The 19,672-nt window shown below is 40.6% G+C and overlaps 1 protein-coding gene across 37 annotated transcripts in view; it reads left to right on the top strand.

The window, feature by feature from the left end:
- The window catches only part of THRB (thyroid hormone receptor beta), a 414,019-nt gene that overhangs the window by 327,553 nt on the left and 66,794 nt on the right, over nt 1–19,672 (top strand). For 34 of the 37 annotated variants that reach the window (XM_064277386.1, XM_064277393.1, XM_064277373.1 and 31 more), the window contains one exon: nt 2,947–3,207. The exons of the other annotated variants lie outside the window; for them this stretch is intronic. In XM_064277386.1, coding sequence (XP_064133456.1) covers nt 2,947–3,207 — 261 coding nt within the window. The remainder of the gene's footprint in view (nt 1–2,946; nt 3,208–19,672) is intronic. 37 annotated transcript variants of the gene reach the window in all.

The raw sequence follows: 19,672 nt of genomic DNA, 5'->3' as shown, positions 1-19,672 counted from the left end.
CTCTCAATATCTCTCATTCAAGCATTGTTCACTAACTCCCTTCACCGGGGAACAGTCACCATCCAGTTTGACTGGATTTCCTAATTTCTGTTGGGGCAGGGGAATTAATATCAATTTTAAGAATTTCTACAGAAAACTCAAATGTTGGAAGCTTTACAAAATAGTGTGGGAACTTTAACATTAATTAAAATGGGATCTTATAGGATGCAATTTGCCAAGGATTTGGGGAGTCCCTGAAAATGAGGTAGACAACAACGACAAAATGCCTGGTAAGAAGGCTTTTCATGTCTGTAAAAATAAAATTAATCACTTTGGGCCCAGAATTAACCTTGTGGTCACTAGCTTTATATTTAGCTCATGAAAACCTCAAACCGTCATGGATAATCAGTACTTAAGTGAGATCTACATGGATATGTTTTACCTGAAATGTAACTGAATCTCCCAAGTTCTCAATGTGTTATTTTCTTTTAGTATGTGATGAGAATAACCAAAAAAACCAAATCCACTGCCATCAAGTCAATTCCAACTCAGAGTGACCCTATAGGACCAAGTAGAACTGCCCCATAGGGTTTCTAAGGCTGTAATCTTTATAGAAGCAGACTGCCACTTCTGTCTGCCAAGGAGTGGCTGGTGAATTTGAACTGCAGACTTTGTGGTTAGTAGCCAAGTGCTTAACCACTGTGCCACCAGGGCTCCCTATAGCAAGAATAAAACCAAAGCCAGGCCCGTTGCCATCGAGTCAATCCTGACTCACAGGGATCCCACCAGACACAGTAGAACTGCCCTGTAGGATTTGAACTGGTGGATTTGAACTGCCGACCTTTTGGCTAGCAGCCAAGCTCTTAACCACTGCGCCACCAGGGGCTCCTTAGTGAGAATTAGTGCCTGTAATTGCACCAGTAACTGGCATGGTTGAAAGGTGGAAGATCTGAGAGAGGACCTTTTTGATTGACCATACACACTGAATAATGCCATGTAAACTCTGAGAAGAAAGAACCCGTGTTATTAACTGACCTGACACAATGCCTAGCACAGCCCTTTCCACGGAGCGAAAAGTTCAGTGCTCTTCCCTGAATGAGATCAATTGTTACGTTCCAAGGGAACTTACTGCTTAATGGCAACCTTCAACTGTTTCAAGCTACAACATTTCCATTTAGTGTGACTAAGAAACCATGTTTTTTAAAAAAAAAAAAAAAAAATTTTTTTTTTTTTTTTTTAAGAAACCATGTGTTGATTATTACATTGTTGTTGCTGCTGCTGCTATTCACAGTCTTCTCTTGGAGCAGAAACAGAACGCGTGGGCATCAGAATTTTCACAGAGTAACCTGAAGTCCCTGAGGGCCAATGCAACTTCCAAAAGTGACTTAGAAACCCATCCTAGCCAACATCAGCTAACGACCTCTGGTAGCTTTCGAGAGAGTGCCTTTAAAAACCTGAGGCATTTTTATCCCTTGTGTTAAAGAATTTAAAAATCATTTTGGAAAGTTTGAAAGGCAGTTTAAAATTCCCTGAATTTTGCCCAGATCAGGATAGACTTGGCTCTCTAAGCACCAGAGATATGGATATCCACGGCTCTTGGGTAATTTCCACATAAAAGAAAATCCCCATGTAAATTATAGTCATTCATTTGCTGAATATGATCACTTTAAAAGTCAAGACTGTAGTTATGTTTTATTTTTCCAGTTTTAAGACACAGTAGCCTAGGAATTTCTGGAAATATGCATGATCAGATGGATTTTTTTTTTTAATATGTATAAGATGTATTCAAATATATATACGTAGGTATGTGTATATATACTTATGTATGTATTTTATATATTAAGGAGATTTGGTGGTACAATGGTTTAAGTACTTGGCTGCTAACTGATAGGTTGGTTGTTCAAACCCACCAGCAGCTCCATGGGAGGAAAGACCTGGCCATCTGCTCCCATAAAGATTACAGCCTAGGAAACCTTACGGGGCAATTCTACTCTGTCCTGTAGGGTTGCTTCGAGTCAGAATTGACTCGAAGGCACGCAGCAACAGCAAGTACATGTGTGTGTTAGCTCGTTCACTTTCACTCTACTTTACATGCATGTATAGTAAAGACTTTTGAGGAGATAAAATTTACCAACAGGGAAGATTACTGTGACAAGGTTTCATTATACTACTCCATTTTTTTCCCATTTTCTAAATGTCAGACCTCAAGTCTCTATAAATTAAATAGAAAAACAGTACAATATACATAAATAATCCAACTGCCTGATACCCCAACCAAAGAGCTTGGGGGCTTATCATTCTCTCATTTGGGCTCTTACTTTTCCCCATTTCTGCATTTCTTCTTCTGAACTCATTGCCAATTTGGGACTTCATTTACACAATCATTTACAAAATTTCTCTGCATGAGATCCAGTCTTGCTCCCAGCAGTAGAAGGTGGTGACTAGGAGGACAGAGTTGTCACTGTCCGTGTGGCCATGTGAGCATGTCCACTTAAGTAACAGGGTGCCCCTCAGGTCAGCATGTGATAAAACCCAAGTCAGCCAAGGCTGGATCCTGGATGTTGTATGTCTTAAGCATCTGAAAACTATTCACGGCCAGCGCTGACCCTCAAGACCTCAAATGGTCACCTAAGCACTCACATAAATTGGTATAAACTTGCACTCGGGCCATTGCTGTGGAATTGGGACTGGGGAAAGTACAGCCTTCCCATGGAGGAACTAACATCTTTCTAGGCACTAAAAATAAGGGGGGGAACGTGTTGATTACTCTGACAGGCGATCCAAGTGTGGTGGCTAAATGCCCAAGGCTGACAAATTCTGCATCTTATCACTGCGGTCAAGTCGAGGTGCATGTGAATACTGTCAGCCCGAAAGAATTGAGAAACAACTTGCCTTCCAAAACTCGGCACCTCAACAAAACCTTGACAATGCCAACAGCTCGTCATCTCGTGTTTTTCAACCCTCCAGAAAATGGCCTTCCAGCCTGGGACAAACAGAAGCATTGTCCAGACCGAGAACACGACTGGAAGCTAGGAGGAATGTCTGAAGCCTGTCTACACAGGAAGAACCATTCAGAGAGACGAAGCGCCTTGAAAAATGAACAGTCCCCTCCACATCTCATCCAGGCCACTTGGACTAACTCAGTATTCCATCTGGACCAAGACGAGGTGAACGATCAGAGGGTCTCAAGCGCCCAGACCTTCCAAACAGAAGAGAAGAAATGTAAAGGTAACCTGATTTTTATTAGACCATAGCAAGGGTTTCAAGGAGGATAAAAAAAAGTCTCCATTGTAACTTGTACTCGGTGTCCATTTATCCCAATGTATAGTGTCCCTGTGTTTTCCCCAACTCTTCTAAGACTTCTTTATCCCTGTAACTTCTGTGAAACATAAATAAAAAAAAAAAAAAAATAAGCAGGTTCAAAGGAAAGCAGTTAATTTCAGCTTCTTGTTATGTTGGGGCACTGGGAAAGAAGACGTTTTTATTTCTCTAATTAACAGAAGGGTTGTTAGTCTGGAGTTTAATTCTATTTTGGAATCTGAGTAGAAACAGACATTGCTAGAGTTATATAACTACATACTTGCTTAGAAGTGTGTGTGTGTGTGTGTGTGTGCGCGCGCACATGTGAGTACGCACTTCTTTCCCCAATTGCGCCAGCAGATAATGGGATCTCAATGCTTACCTCTAATCTAAACAGACAGTTCATACTCAAAAGAGAGGTTTTAAGTTGTTTTCTTTTACTCATTAAATCCTTGTGTCATCATCCTGAAAGGAGAGATTATGGTGTTAGGAGGTTGTCACCTCATTAGAAAAAAAAAGTTAAACCGACCTAAGTTCCCGATTGCATTAGATTTAACTGATCCTCACCTCAGGTCGCCTGCACCCAACAGATGTCTCTGTGCTGATCGCTTTATTGTCTTAGGGCTCCCCAAAATCTGGGCTTCTTAAGTCAATTTGTGTTCTCAGATGTCCATGTTCATGTCACTTCCCAATGTCCGTGCGCCTTCTTTTCCAATTTAGAAAAACACAAAAGGCCTTTTTTGGTTTTTCTTTAAGAATTTTGACTCGTTAAAAAAAAAAAAAAAGAATTTTGACCCATGATAAATTTTGAAGTTGTGTATTTGAAAATCTGGCAGTCACATACCAAGATACATTAATGGAAGTTTATTAAAACTCCTGTATACAAGCTATGAAGGACTTTTGCCTACTGCCCTCACTCGAATATAAATACATGATTACATTTATCCCTCTTTCAAAAGAGCCGATCCTTTAGCTTTTCTGCAAACACTTCAATTGACCTATGATGCTTCAGTGGGAAATTGGATTGTCCAAACATAACAGTAAAATGGTGTTCTGAGCTCTGACTCGAGTGCCGTCAAAACTATACATGTTCCCTTTGGAATGATTTGTGTTTGAGCTGTCTCTGATCTTTACTATTTAAGAAATTCTAAAAATTGAAAAGGATGTTTAGAAAAAGAGGCAGATAGAATTTTGGGGAGGAGTCAAGATGTAGGACGAGTGTGTGTGTGTGTGTGTGTGTGTGCGTGCGCGCGTGTGTTTGAGATACACACGTGATTTAGTACTTTAGTCCTTACTTCTGTGACCAGGTTATATGTATTTTCCAGTTTTATGGGTTGACATCAAAACTAAGTCCTTGGGATTCCCAATGAAAATGTCAATAAGAAACTCTAGTGTCCTCATGGCCAAAGAACCTTGATAACTAAATTTGATTCATTCACAATGGGTACCTGAACTCTTTCAGGCATGGGCTCCATCTGTGTCTCTATCATTGGGAAGAAGATGTGGCCTTAGGTACCTAAAGTTCCCGACGTTGCATGCTTCTCATTTTGCCGATGCACCTTAAAGGCAAGATGAAACAGTCTGTACTTGGATCCAAGACCCAAAGTATAGTGAAGTGGTTAAGTCCACAAATTTTAGAGTCTGATATATTTGAGTTATAATCCTAGCCCTGCCACCTTCTGTCCCTGAACAAACTACCTTATAATATTGCTGCTAGAATTAAATAAGATAATGTATTTAGGCATTTAGTATAGTACCTGACCTAGAAAACCAAAACCAAACCTGTTGCCGTTGAGTCGATTCCAACTCATAGCGACCCTATAGGACAGAGTAGAACTGCCCCCATGGGGTTTCGAAGGAGAAGCTGGTGGATTCAAACTGCTGACCTTTTGGTTGGCAGCCATAGCTGTTAACCACCATGCCACCAGGGTTTCCACCTGACATATAGTACTCTGTAAACGGCCAAAAGGTATCATTATTTCTCTAATCGGTATTATTAACTATGCATTATTAACTCACATAATACCTTGGACTGCACTGGGCACCCAGTAAGGGAAAGCACCGGCGAAGTATGACAGCTGAGTGCAGGTTAAGGCATGACAGTTCAGAGAGGTTAGAATTAGAAATCCTTATTTCATTCATCCCTCTGTTTTGCTGAAAGGCAGAATTATTTAATGAGAAAATGTAATTAAATTATTAAAGTCTTTCCTCAAAATTCTAGTTTTAAAAAGAAAACCACAACCAAAAAACTAAACCCACTGCCATTGAGTTGATTCCAACTCATGGCGACCCCATGTGTTATAGAGCAGAACCATGCTCTACAGCTGTTTTCGATGGCCGTGATCTTTTGCACGTAGATCACCGAGCCATTCTTCTAAGGCAACTCTGGGTGGTCTAGGACCGCCAACCTTTTGATTGGTAGCTGAGCACTTAACCATTTTTGCCACCCATGATAAAGTCTCCTGTGGTTCCCACAGTAACCACCAGGGTCACCTTGACAGGGCCAAAAGACAATGCCGAGGCTCAGCACAAAATGCCACTAAGGAATCTATGTCATCATGGCTCAAGAACTTCATAACTAAATGTCGTTCATTCATTTATTCATTCGCAGCGGGCACCTGAATTTAGCGGTACATCAGTAAGGCCAGGGAAACAACGTGATTAGTCACTCTCCACTTCTTGGAGCTGGCTTCTTGTCCTCTGCTCTGCTTGTCTGCTGCCTCTATATAATCACTGCAGGGAGAGTTCTCTTCTGATGTTCATCTATGCTGGGCATTTATTTTCTGGCTGACTCTGTCTAACCACCAAACATGATTGATAACTCAGTCTTGGGCTACAATCCCATGCATTCATTTCACCAGTGTTTTATTGAGTGCCTACTATATGCAGTACTTCCTGGGTGGCACAAATAAGTTCTTGGCTACCATTCGAAAGGTTGGAGGTCTGTGAACCAGCACACTTCTGCAACCACACTAATGTTACAAGTACAGAAATCAAGAGTAAGCTTTTAGGGACAGATAAGGAGTCCTGGTGGCACAGTGGTTAAGTGCTCATCTGCTAACCGAAAGGCTGGCAGTTCAAACACACCAGCTGCTCCATGGGAGAAAGATGTGACAGTCCAGTTCCATAAAAATTACAGCCTCAGAAACTATGGGGAGTTCTACTCTGTCCTATAGGATTGCTGTGAGTCAGAATGGACTCCATGGCAACAAGTTTGGTTTGGGGTTTTTAATTTGACATTGCCACTGACATCCAAATGCACAGTCAGTGAGTTCATCTCACTAAACAGGTTTATTGAGCAGTTGGGTCTCGTCAGTGTGCCTGGTCGGTCCTGTGTGGCCAGAGCTTCATCAAAGTCTTGTGCGGTGAAACCATGGATTGGTTCATAATGGATTAGATATTTGTAAGAACCAGCTCATCACCTCAGTTGGCCTGCGAGTCACTGATACACATTTTACTCTTAGATGTTTTTTGCTGCAGGCTTCTTTTTTATTATGTATCTCATGTCAGTTTTTGCTTTTCGTTTTTGATCTGAATTTAAAAAAAAAAAAAAAAAAAGGAAAGAAACCAAACCCATTGCCACTGAGTGGATTCCGACTCATAACGACCCTATCGGACAGAGTAGAACTGCCCCAAAGGGTTTCCAAGTTGCGGCTGGTGGATTTGAACTGCCAGCCTTTAGGTTAGCAGCCGTAGCTCTGAACCACTGAACCACTAGGGCTTCTTGATTTGAATACTGCTTTTATTTTAATCCCTGTACCCCTAAATGCCACAAGCATCCTAAGGAAAGGAATTGGTAACACACTTAACAGGAATGAGCCTTACGTTCTGTGCCAGAGCCCAGAATTCAAATCTCGTTGAGTACCAAAGGCTCTTCCACGGGAAGGCTCTTTCTCTTCCTCAACCTTCCCCCACACTCACCCCTCCATCACCACGCTACACCTGCCTGGAATTTTTTTCACAATTGGAACTAATTGTGCCGTCACAAGGATCACCTCCTACCCGCTCGTCCACCTCCTCCTTCCCGGAGTCTGAGATGCTGGCATGCCAACCAGCAACACCAGCTGCACCGCAGCTGGTGAGACATGCAAAATCTCAAGCTGCACCCCAAATCTATTCAACTGGAAACTGAAGATGAGCCCAGGAATCTGTGTTTTAACCAGCCTTCCTGACGATCTTTCAAACCTGCTTCTAGGAAAGGGCTTGAGAATATATTCCTGAGCTCTTAGTGTAGGAAAAGGTCTGCCACCTAGTGGGCACTCAGGGAATGTGCATCTTTTCTCCTTCCTTGGTTGCCCCTGAGGAGCCATCTGAGTCTCTCCATTCTTGACTCAGCCCTTCCTTAACCCTGGCTTATCTTAAGTGTCAACTGGATGGTCTGCTTAATCACACTGCCTGGTAACCCAACCCTCTGAGACTTGAGCCTGTCTGAGAATCTCACACTATTTAACTGGGACCTGGTACTCCCCTGAATTCCTACAAGGCCTCTGCTCCTAAACATCTCTCTGGAACCACAGGATGGGTCCCACACAGATGCCCGGACCCCTGGGGTCGGACCTAGCCAGTCCTTCTGAACTCTGGAAGTCAGACTTCGATACTTTGATCAGTGATGTCACTAGAGGGGTCCAGGGGTGTGGACCGCATCCCATGATGCTGTCAGAGGGGATGACACCATCAGGGGGGTGATACCAAAATGACTGTCTATAAAATTTTTGTGCAGTGTTTCAGCAGAAATTTATTATTTTTTATAAAAATATCCCTGTGGATAGTTATAACAACAAAAACGTTTTTCGTAAGCCCAGCTGATACATATCAATATGCCTACAAGGATAAAACTCTACGCTAATTTACTTTTTGGACTGTCTCATGCGTACAGGTCAGAGCTGCCATTATGACCCAATTACAATGATGCTTCAAATCCCAGATTTGTCAATCTATATAAATAACTTTTTTGAGAATGAAGTAGTGACTAAAGGAAAGGAAGGAGTGATATACAGGCATTATGATTTTTAAGTAACATCAGTACAAAAAACATTACTATGGATTCTGTATGGTCTGGTATGGGAAGGGGTCCATGGAGGGGGTTGACGCCATGAGCTTATTGCACCGAATGACACCAGCCACCGTGACTCCACTGACCTCAATGTTTGCCCTTGATGTATATGAGGGACCTTCCCAATGGGAGAAACAGGGCAGGAACTGATCCCACCTCCCTGGCTGCATCAGAAAATGGATAGCAGCAATCTAGGGATCTCACTGAAATTTCTCTGAAGTTTGTTCTGTGTTTAATATCAAGAAAATTTAGTCTTGGATACTCAGGAAGACAAGGGAAAATAGTCAAAATATTTTTAATAAGAAGTAGTTGTTTCTTCTCTTATTATAAAAGCCTTGATGTTGTTAGGTGCCACTGAGTCGACTCCTACTCATAGTGACCCTATGTACAATAGAACGAAACACTGCCTGATCCTGTGCCATCCTCACAGTCATTGCTATGTTTGAGTCCATTGTTGCAGCCACTGTGTCAATCCATCTCATTAAGGGTCTTCTTCTTTTTCGCTGACCTTCTATTTTACCAAGCATGATGACCTTCTCCCGGGACTAGTCCCTCCTGATAACATGTCCAAAGTGTGTGAGATGAAATCTAGCTGTCCTTGCCTCCAATGAGCATTCTAGCTGCATTTCTTCCAAGCCCCACATGGACATAATAGAAAAAAAAACAATAATGAGAATGGAACAGAAAAAATGAAATAATAGAAAAAAAGGAAAATTTCCCAAAAGTTCAACAAAAATAATTTTTTCTTTTTCTATTTATTGTGCTTTAAGTAAAAGTTTACAAATCAAGTCAGTCTCTCATATAAAAACTTACACACACCTTGCTATGTACTCCTAGCTGCTCTCCCCCTTATGAGACAGCACACTCCTCCTCATCACCTTGTATTCCCTGTGACCATTCAAACAGCTCCTGTCCCCCTCTACCTTCTCATCTCACCTCCAGACAGGAGCTGCCCACATAGTCTCATGTGTCTACTTGAGCCAAGAAGCTCATTCCTCACCAGTATCATTTTCTGTCATATAGCCCAGTCCAATCCTCTGTTTGAAGAGTTGGCTTCAGGAATGGTTCCAGTCTTGTGCTAACAGACGGTCTGGGGGCCATGACCTCCAGGGTCCCTCTAGTCTCAGTTGGACCAGTAAGTCTGGTCTTTTTAAGAGAATTTAAGGTCTGCATTCCACTGCTCTCCTGCTCCATCAGGGATTCTCTGTTGTGTCCCCTGTCAGGGCAGTCATCAGTTGTAGCCAGGCACCATCTAGCTCTTCTGGTCTCAGACTGATGTAGTAGTCTCTGGTTTATGTGGCCCCGTTTGCCTCTTGGGCTCGTATTTACCTTGTGTCTCTCGTGTTCTTCATTCTTCTTTGCTCCCGATGGGTTGAGACCAATTGATGCATCTTAGATGGCAGCTTGCTAGCGTTTAAGACCCCAGATGCCACTCACCAAAGTGAGATGCAGAACATTTTCTTAATACATTTTGTTATGCCAATTGACCTAGATGTCCCCTGAAACTATGGTCCCCAATCCCTTTCCCTGCTACTCTGGTCTTTGAAGCGTTTGGTTGAATTCAGGAAACTTCTTAGCTCAACAAAAATGATTTTTAAAAATCATTTGTAATTTCATCTCTCCAGGACAAGCACTGTTAACATTTTTATTATATTTCAGTCCTTTTTCTGTCCATACATGTATATTTTTTATAAACTTGGAATCATACTAGTCATATCATTTTAACCAGTTTTTAATGCTTAACAATAGATCATGAATATTTTCCTGTGTCATTAAATATTATTCTAAAACCTGACTTTATTGACCATAGATTATTCTTGCTTATAGATGTGCCATAATTTATTAAACCAGTCCCCAAGATTTAGACAAGTTAAAGTAATTTTTAAAATGATATCTTATGTCAGCAAAGGGGCAGACTATTAACTCATGCTTTTCATAAGGAGAAAAATTAATCAAATCAATGATGACCATTTTCAATGATACACAGTTCTCATTTACCAAAATGACAAAGTAGTCTAAACACAAGAGACGTAAAGCCAAGTCGTATGTGTTATAATCCTTCAAATCAGACATTCACATTTGCAGCGGGTGATGGCTATCTTTGCCTTAAGTAAACTACAAGGACACCTTCAGGTGAATGAATATTGTAGAGGGTGGAGGATTAATAAGCTTGAGCTCCATCCAATTCTGCTCTCCACTCTGCCCCTACTTGCCATACATCAGGGTCTACAGTCCCAGCATAGAGCCATCAGCCTGATTCATAGTCCTCAGGGGCGCTCTGGGAGCCTTAGCAATCAACATGACCATAAGAGCTCACTACCAGCTTCTGGCATGTGTTAAGAGAACTGTGTGATTTGATAACTTCAAAGGCAAGGAAGAGCACTCCATAACTAGACCAGGGCAGGCAGGAGTAAAGGCCAAAAAGGCAAAGAAAAGCCATGAACTGGAGTGGAGGAGAGGGAAAAAAATTGGAAATAGTGCAATGTCAAAGGAAGGCTGTTGTTAGCTGCCTTCGAGTTGATTCCAACTCATGGTGACCTCATGTGTGTAGAGCTGTGCTCCATAGAGTTTTCAAGGCTGTGACCTTTCAGAAACAGATTACCAGGCCTGTCTTCCAAGGCATCTCTGGGTGGGTTCAAACCACCAATATTTAGATAGTCTTCGAGAGCTTCAATGTTTGTGCCACCCAGGAAGGCAAGTATCAGAACTTCAAGGCTGTGTTCCACCCAGCTTCAGCTTTCAGTGAGAGACAAATTGGAGCAGTGGATGAAGCTTTTGGGCTTCCCAAGGCCAACTCAACGGCAGCGGGTTTGATTTTTTTGGTTTGATCATTGTATAAGGAGCCCTGAATGGTACAAATTGTTAATGCTCTGGGTTGCTAATTGAAAGGTTAGTGGTTTGAGTCCACCCAGAGGCACCTTGGAAGAAAAGCGTGGTGAACTACTTCCCAAAAATCAGACTTTGAAACCCCTGTGGAGTGGTTTTACTCTGACACATACTTTGTCCCATAAAAACACTCATAAAAGGGCACAAAGATGTGTGCTCAAGAGTGTTTTTTGTATCTTTGCTTTTGTTACTGAAAAATTGGAAGCAATCTAAATGTCCATCTCTAGGGGGATATTCAAATAAAGTTGGCTATGAGTCAGAATAAACTCAATGGCAATGTCTTTTTTTTTTAAGCAGCCATTAGAGAAAAAAAAACAGATTTTTAAACGGGTGGTTTTAGAAATGAAAGCAAGCACGCGTTAAGTAGATTTATAATTTAAAAAGCCTGTAAAGTAGTGTGCGCACAAGTGTGCATAGAAATAATTTCCCAGACACACATCAACCTATTAAGGGTAAATACCTTAAAAAGGAGAGGGTGGAATAGAGAGGCATGCTTTATTGCCTCAATATATAACTGCAATCAGGATTTTTTACATGAGCACATTAATGAATAACTGGTGTGATTTTTTTTTTTTTTTTAATGTGAAGATCGTGTGCTTTGTAGTCACACGGGCTTAGGTTGATTTATTGCTTTTTTATTCACCAGCTCAGGGCAAATTTTTTACCTCTGTAACCCTCAGTCCGTCTGATTTTAAGTGGGGTGATAATTGCCAGTGGAGGTTAATTGCAATCCATTTTTAAGTTATTGGTAGCTGCCATTGAGTAAGTCTGACTCACGGCCACCCCATGCACAACAGAACGAAACACTGCCCAGTCCTGATCCTTCCCTATGCAGAATTGTGGGTCAGACGGCTGTGGTCCACGGGGTTCTCGCTGACTGATTTTCAGAAGTAGATCCCCAGGACTTTCGTCCTAGCCTGGGTTAGTCTGGAAGCTCTCCTGAGATCTGTTCAGCATCATAGCAACACACAAACCTCTGCTGGCGGTTGGATGGTGGCTACACATGAGGTGATTTGCCCAAAAATGGAACCTGGGTCTTCTGTGTAGAAGGCGGAAATTCTACCACTGAATTACCAGTGCCCTCATCCATTTTACAGTAGCTCTTCAGTATGATAACCGTATTTCCAAATTACAAATTGGAACAACTTCACTCAAAATTAAGTGTGCCCTACACCTCCAAACTAAGGAACCAGATCCCATGAGGTGTTTGATTGTACATGGCTTCCTGGAACACCTCAGTTAATTGGCCTAATAACGTATTTAGTGCTTCTGTTCTGCTTCCTAGTATGTGGCATAGTGCCTGGCGTCTTAAAAGCTTGCAAACGGCCATCCAAGGCACAACAATTGGTCTCTGTTCACCTGGGGCAACAGAGGAGGAAGGAGAGCCAGGAATAGGAGGAGGATATGGAAGATATGGCTAATCACCTCCGTGAACACTGCGTCCTTTGTCGTGAGACCAGAACTGGATGGTGCCTGGCTACCATTACTGAACATTTTAATAAACAATTCTGTAGAGGAATCCTGATCAAAAGGGGGTAAATGCAGAATAGAATTTTAGGTTCTCACGGACGCCAGACTTTCTGGAGTGATGGAGGCTGGATCAACCCCTGAAACTGTTGCCCTGAGATCATCTCTAAACTTTAAAAAATATCTCCTGAAGTTTTATTAAAACCAAATAAACAGCAGTTTAGCTTAACTAGTAAAAAATGACTGCCTTGAGCATTATGCTCTTTTAAAAAAAATTGTATGGGATGAAACTGACGACACCAACTTGAAAGATTAGGTAGGAACCTTGGGAGCAGTGGATATATGCTAGTGGGGAATGAACAACTCAGAAAAGGAGGGTGAGAATGATGGTACAACTGAAAGAATGTAATCAGCGTCTCTGAATTGTACATGTAGAAACTGTTGAATTGGTGTGTGTTTTGCTATGTTTATTCTCAACAACAATACAATACAAAATACAATTTAAAAAATAAGTGAATTTAAAAATAAAATAAATTAAGTGTGCCCTTATGAGGAAAATACATTAAATCAAACTGGCCACCAAAACCTGAACTATATGCCCAATAAATACACACTATCTTCTCCACGATGAACTGGAAAATTGGTTGCTTTATACCATCTCTTTTAGCGTCCTTACTTCTTCTCTTCAGGAAGCCTTATCCTGGGAACATAGGAAACTTCAGGCTGTCCACATCCCCTATTCTCAGCTCCCCAGTAAGTCTAGGTTTCTTCCCTCTTCAGTTTGTGAAAACATACTCAATCTCCATAATAAACTTATTTAGTTAGTGACCAGTACTGCCTTATCTCTTTACCTTTCTAGAGTAGGGAGGCTTTGGGATTTGAGTAGCCCTGAAGATGCAGAGGAGTCCCTGGGTGGTGCAAATGCTTAAGCAGTTCAGACGCGCCCAGGGGCACCTTGGAAGACAGGCCTGGTTATGTGCTTCAGAAAGGTCACAGCCTTGAAAGCCCTATGGAGTGGCGTTCTAGCCTACATACATGGGGACACCATAGTTGAATTGGCTCAACTACAACTAATTTGGTTTGGTAGCCAATAATAATGGCTTTGAATATAAAGTAAGCAAGTTGGGGAATGATTTTGCCTGTACTATGATCTGTGTCAGGGTTGTATCCTTTCACCATAATTATTCAATCTGTATGCTGAGCAAATAAGCTGAGAAGCCAGACTATATAAAGAAGAATGCTGCATCAGGATCAAAGGAAGACTCATTAACAACCTGTGATATGCAGATGACACAACCTTGCTTGCTGAAAGCCAAGAGGACTTGAAGCACTTACTAATGAAGATCAAAGTCCGCAGTCTTCAGTATGGATTACACCTCAACATAAAGACAACAAAAATCCTCACAATTGGACCAATAAGCCACATCATGAGAAACAGAGAAAAGACTGATGTTGCCAAGGATTTCATTTTCCTTGGATCCACAATCAACAGCCATGGAAGCAGCAGTCAAGAAATCAAACAACGTGTTGCATTGGACAAATTTGCTGCAAAAGACCTCTTTAAAGTATAAAAGAGCAAAGATGTTACTTTGAGGACTAAGGTTCACCTGACCCAAACCATGGTGTTTTCAATCGCCTCTTACACTTTCAAAAGCTGGACAACAAATAAGGAAGATCAAGGAAGAATTGACGACTTTGAATTATCATGCTGGCAAAGAATATAGAATATACCATGGACTGCCAGAAGAACAAACAAATCTGTCTTGGAAGAAGTACAACCAGAATGCTCCTTAGAAGCAAGGATGGCAATACTTCATCTTAAGTACTTTGGACATGTTGTCAGGAGGGATCAGTCCCTGGAGAGGGTTGTCATGCTTGGTCAAGTAGAGTGTCAGAGAAAAAGAGGAAGACCTTCAGTGCAGTGGCTGCAACAATGGGGTCGCACATAGCAATGACTGTGGGGATGGTTCAGGACCAGGCAGTGTTTCATTCTGTTCTATGTAGGGTTGCTCTGATTCAGAATCAACTCAACGGAACTGTCGTGGATTGAATTATGTCCCCCAAAAAATGTGTATAGCAACTTGGTTAGGTCATGATCCCAGTATTGTATGGTCGTCCTACATTTTGTGATTGTAATTTTATGCTTAGAAGATTAGGGTGGGATTGTAACAGCATCCTCACTCAGGTCACCTCCCTGATCCAACATAAAGGGAGTTTCCCTGGGGTATGGTCTGCACCACCTCCTTTTATCTCTCAAGAGATAAAAGGAAAGGGAAGCAAGCAGAGAGTTGGGGACCTCATACCACCAAGAAAGCAGCACCAGGAACAGAGTGCATCCTTTGGACATGGGGTCCCTGCACTTGAGAAGCTCCTCGACCAGGGGAAGATTGAGGATAAGGACCTTCCTCCAGAGCCCACAGAGAGAGAAAGCTTTCCCCTGGAGCCGAGGCCCAGAATTTGGACTTGTAACCTACTAGACTATGAGAAAATAAATTTCTCTTTGTTAAAGCCATCCACTTGTGGTATTTCTGTTATGGCAGCACTAGACGACTAAGACAGGCGCCAAACAACAACATGACCTGCTCTGACACAGGGCTGGCTTCTCTCTCCAGTTATTCTATTCTGTGGCTAACTCTAATGATGAGCTGTATTTATAGATATGTCCAATTCAATTATTAAAAACAGAAGGCAACTCAAATAGTAAGCAGGTTTGCAATAAAACAAGTAAAATCAAATAGCCTTTGATTCATCCAAGAAGTATGTCATGTTGAGTCAAGTAATTTTCTTCTTTTTTCATGGTGAGTGTCAGAAACCTAGCGTGGTCATTCTCCATGGGATTGATCTGAAACAGATTATCTCGGGTGAACCTCTAACCTATTATTGGCTTATACAAGGGACTTGCCTTTATTAAACTTTACTGCCTCTTAAGAGCTAGATGGGTACTGCAAATATGACTATTTAACTCAATTATCTATATAATGAAGTCACTCGGTATTTGAGTTAGGATATTGTGTGTGGGTTGACAAGTTATTAGTCTAGATGGCAATATTCAGCAAGTGGAAGATTTTATCCTAACTGCCTAGAGTTATCCCTTAATATGAAGCTATAAAACTCATAATATTGTAAGCCAAGGCATAGAAATAATGAAAAGACACGTATTTAGGTCTTCGTTTGCCTAGCTCTGGAAAGAACTTATTATAATAAGCCTGTGATATAAAACTAAAGATCAAAACTGTGTAAGTAAAAGAAGCTTCTGCCCTTTAGGGGAAAAAAATAATACATGTTAATTTTTACAGCAGTTTCAATTTAATGGGTTTCCAAGGAAACAGGTATCTGCACTGGGTTCATCCCACTTAATATTTATGACCGGTCATGGGAAATAGTGCTTTCTTGTTATCCATCCCTAGTTACACACGGTATACTCATTCATAACTTTCCTTTGAAGTGATCATTATGTATTTGAGTCTTCTATCTGCATGTGAAAGCTGGACAGTGAATAAGGAAGACAGAAGAAGAGTTGACACCTTTGAATTGTGGTGTTGGCGAAGAATATTAAATACACCATGGACTGCCAAAAGAACGAACAAATCTGTCTTGGAAGAAGTACAACCAGAATGCTCCTTAGAAGCAAGGATGACAAGACTGTGTCTTACATACTTTGGACATGTTGTCAGGAAGGATCAGTCCCTGGAGAAGGACATCATGCTTGGCAGAGCACAGGGTCAGCCGAAAAAAAGAAGACCCTCAACGAGGTGAATTGACACAGTGGCTGCGACAATGAGCTCAAGCATAACAACGATTGTAAGGATGGCTCAGTACCGGGCAGTGTTTCGTTCTGTTGTGCATAGGGTCGCTATGAGTTGGAACCAACTTGACGGCACCTAACAACAAACAATGACAACATCTGCCCCTACATACGCCCATTCTATGATTTTTTTAAAGCCAGTGGTTAAGAGCTCAGCTACTAACCAAAAGGTCGGCAATTCAAATCCACCAGCCACTCCTTGGAAACCCTGTGGGGCAGTTCTACTCTGTCCTATGGGGTTGCCATGAGTCCAAATTGACTCGATGGCAATAGGTTTGGTTTGGTTTTGGTTTTGCAATACCAAGAATAGGCCTGGTGATCACCACTAAAAAAATAAGGAAATTGTGTTATTCAGCATAACACACTTTTCTTGGATGAATTGAAAGCTATTTGATTTTACTTGTTGTTTTACTACAAGTATGCTTATTATTTGAGTGGATTTCTGTTTCTAAATGTTGAATTGGAAAAACAAAATTGGTGGACCACCAAGTCCTCGAGTTTGAGTGAGGTGTAAGTTTCCTTGGAAGATCTGCTAAAGCAGACCTTTAAATTCCTTTTGTGGTTTATTTTGAAGTCATTTCAGGTTTATGAAAAGATTGCAAGAGTAATTCAGAGAACTCCCATATACTCTTTCCTTGGAGTCACCAATCGTTAATATTTTGCCACGTTTGCCTTATCATTCTACATGTATGTACATATATGTTTGTATATATACACATTATTGTTATTATTCAGAACCATTTGAGACATTACACCCCTTTAAATACTTCACTTTTGCTAAAAATCGAAATTCTCTTAGAAAATCATGGTACAATTATCCAAATCAAGAAATGTAACATTAATGCATACTATTAGATAATTTAAAAAAAAAATTTTTTTTCTTTTTTTTATTATCTAATTTTAATCTACAGACTATCTAAATTTCACTGATTGGCCTTTATAACAACTTTTTTTCTGCTCCAGAATCATGCATTTCATTTCATTTTCGTATCTCTTTAGTCTTCTTTAATTTGGAACAATTTCACAGCCTTTCTTTGTCTTCTAGGGCATTGACATTTTTGAAGAACATAGGCCAATTATTTTGTAGACTGTCCCTCAATTTGACTTCAACTGATGTTTCTTTGTGATGAAATTCAGATTATGCATTTTGAGCAGAAATAATAACAGAAGACTGTTGTATCACGTGATGTTTGTCCCTATAAAAAGTTTTAATTTAAGTATGCTATTCGAAAAATCATTACCGACTTTTCTGGACTATCTACATCTTCCTGTGAGAGGCTTGTATCTTTATTCATGAGCTTTCTCTCACTGGGTTGGAAGAAAGTATATTTTCTAAAAGTCCTATTATTAAACACCCGTTCAGTGTTCTTAGTGTGAATGTCTCAAGAAAGAAGTTATTTGTATCTGTGTCACGTGTGACGTTTTCAAGGTGGCATGACAGGATGATGCTTACCTGGGGGATGCCTTTCTCTGTGTTAGGGGTGGGAAGCAGATCCTCCACAGACTGAAGACATTTTTGAGGATAACAAACAGACCTGTCACTTTATTCTCTTCTCATTTACTTGGACGTTCTTTTTCTTCCATAACCCAGTCCTATTAAATTATAAAACAACTAAGATTGGGGCTGTATCCTAAAGTATATCTTGATAGTTACCCACATAGCTTTCTAGAATATTTTGACTTTGAAATAAAATGAAGAATTTCAATTCAGTATTTCCAGATTTTGCTTCTCAGCATACCAACAAAAATTCTTTTACAAATCCTCTTTTTTTCTACTCACCCTTCAAGGCTCAGTTCAAATATCACTTCCTCTGGGCTTCTTTCTCTATCCCGTATCCGAATGAAACACTCCTTCCTTTATGTGGTCATAAAATCTTATTTTAAAGAACTTTCTGTGCTCTGCCTGATGTCATTGTGCCTTCTGAACGTGCCTATTTGATTCACCAGCGATTGAGTGAATCTTGATTTGTACCAAAAATGTTTTTTTTGAGTGTATTTTATGTGCCCAATACTGTACTGTGTGCTGAGAATAGAAAGTTAAATGAGACACAGCATCTCCCCCTGCATAGGATTTTCAGGCAGACATGTTGGAAGAGCTTTGAGTCTAGACTTGAAATGAGCAGCAACTCTGTTGATGACCAAACTACGATGAAAATTCTATCAGCCAACATTTGTCTTAGAGAATAATAATGAAGAATTTAACCTACATTGTTTGAGAAACAATAATTTCATTTTACTGTATGTTCATTTAACCCTTAAAGTGTTCAGTGTATAAGACATTGTTTTCCCCTTGTTGATATGTCTTCTTAGTTGGGTTGCAAATTTTAGAGGTAGGTCTTTGTCTTCCTCTTACCATGTATCCTCCAGTGGACCTGGGAAAATAACATACATAGTATTGATACATAAATGATGTGGGCTTTTTAATTTTTTATGGTAATCAGTTTTAATTAGCTCAAGCTATTTATAATCCCACATCTATCTTTGTAAAGCGTCATCAATGTATCATTTGCATACTATAAAATTTCCTTGTTTTAAGTGTACAGTTGAGTGATTGTGTGTTTACAGAGTTGTAGAACCATCACCACAGTCTTCTTTTAGAACATTGTCATCGCCTCAAAAAGGAGCTTTTTGAACTAGTTTCAATGACTTCCCATTCCTGTATCCAGCCTTACCAAAAAACCAAACCAAACCCATTGCCGTTGAGTCGATTCCGACTGATAGCGACCCTATAGGACAGAGTAGAACTGCCCCATAGAGTTTCCAAGGAGCGCCTAGTGGATTCGAACTGCCAACCTTTTGGTTAGCAAACGTAGCTCTTAACTACTACACCACCAGGGTTTCCGCATCCAGCCTTAGGCAACCATTTATCCATTTCCTGTCTCTATTGACTTGCCTTTTCTAGACATTTGACAAAAAATGGAATCATACAATATGTGGTCTTTTATGACCAGTACCTTTCACTTAGCATACTGTTTTGGGGGTTCATCCATGTTGTAGTATGTATTAGTGCTTCGTTTGAACTTTTTATTTTCACTTATTCTTTGTAACAATTTCAAGTATAAGTGTAGGACTGGAAGCTTTTATGAACAAATTGTACATCTTTTGAGAACTACATCAATTATGGCAGTCTGTTGTTTGCAGTAGTGTTCTCAACGGTGAAAAAGCAAAGTAAATGAAGATAA

Source organism: Loxodonta africana, chromosome 27, assembly GCF_030014295.1.
Source record: "Loxodonta africana isolate mLoxAfr1 chromosome 27, mLoxAfr1.hap2, whole genome shotgun sequence".
Taxonomy (NCBI): domain Eukaryota; kingdom Metazoa; phylum Chordata; class Mammalia; order Proboscidea; family Elephantidae; genus Loxodonta; species Loxodonta africana.
This window is presented reverse-complemented; position numbering and strand designations above follow the sequence as displayed.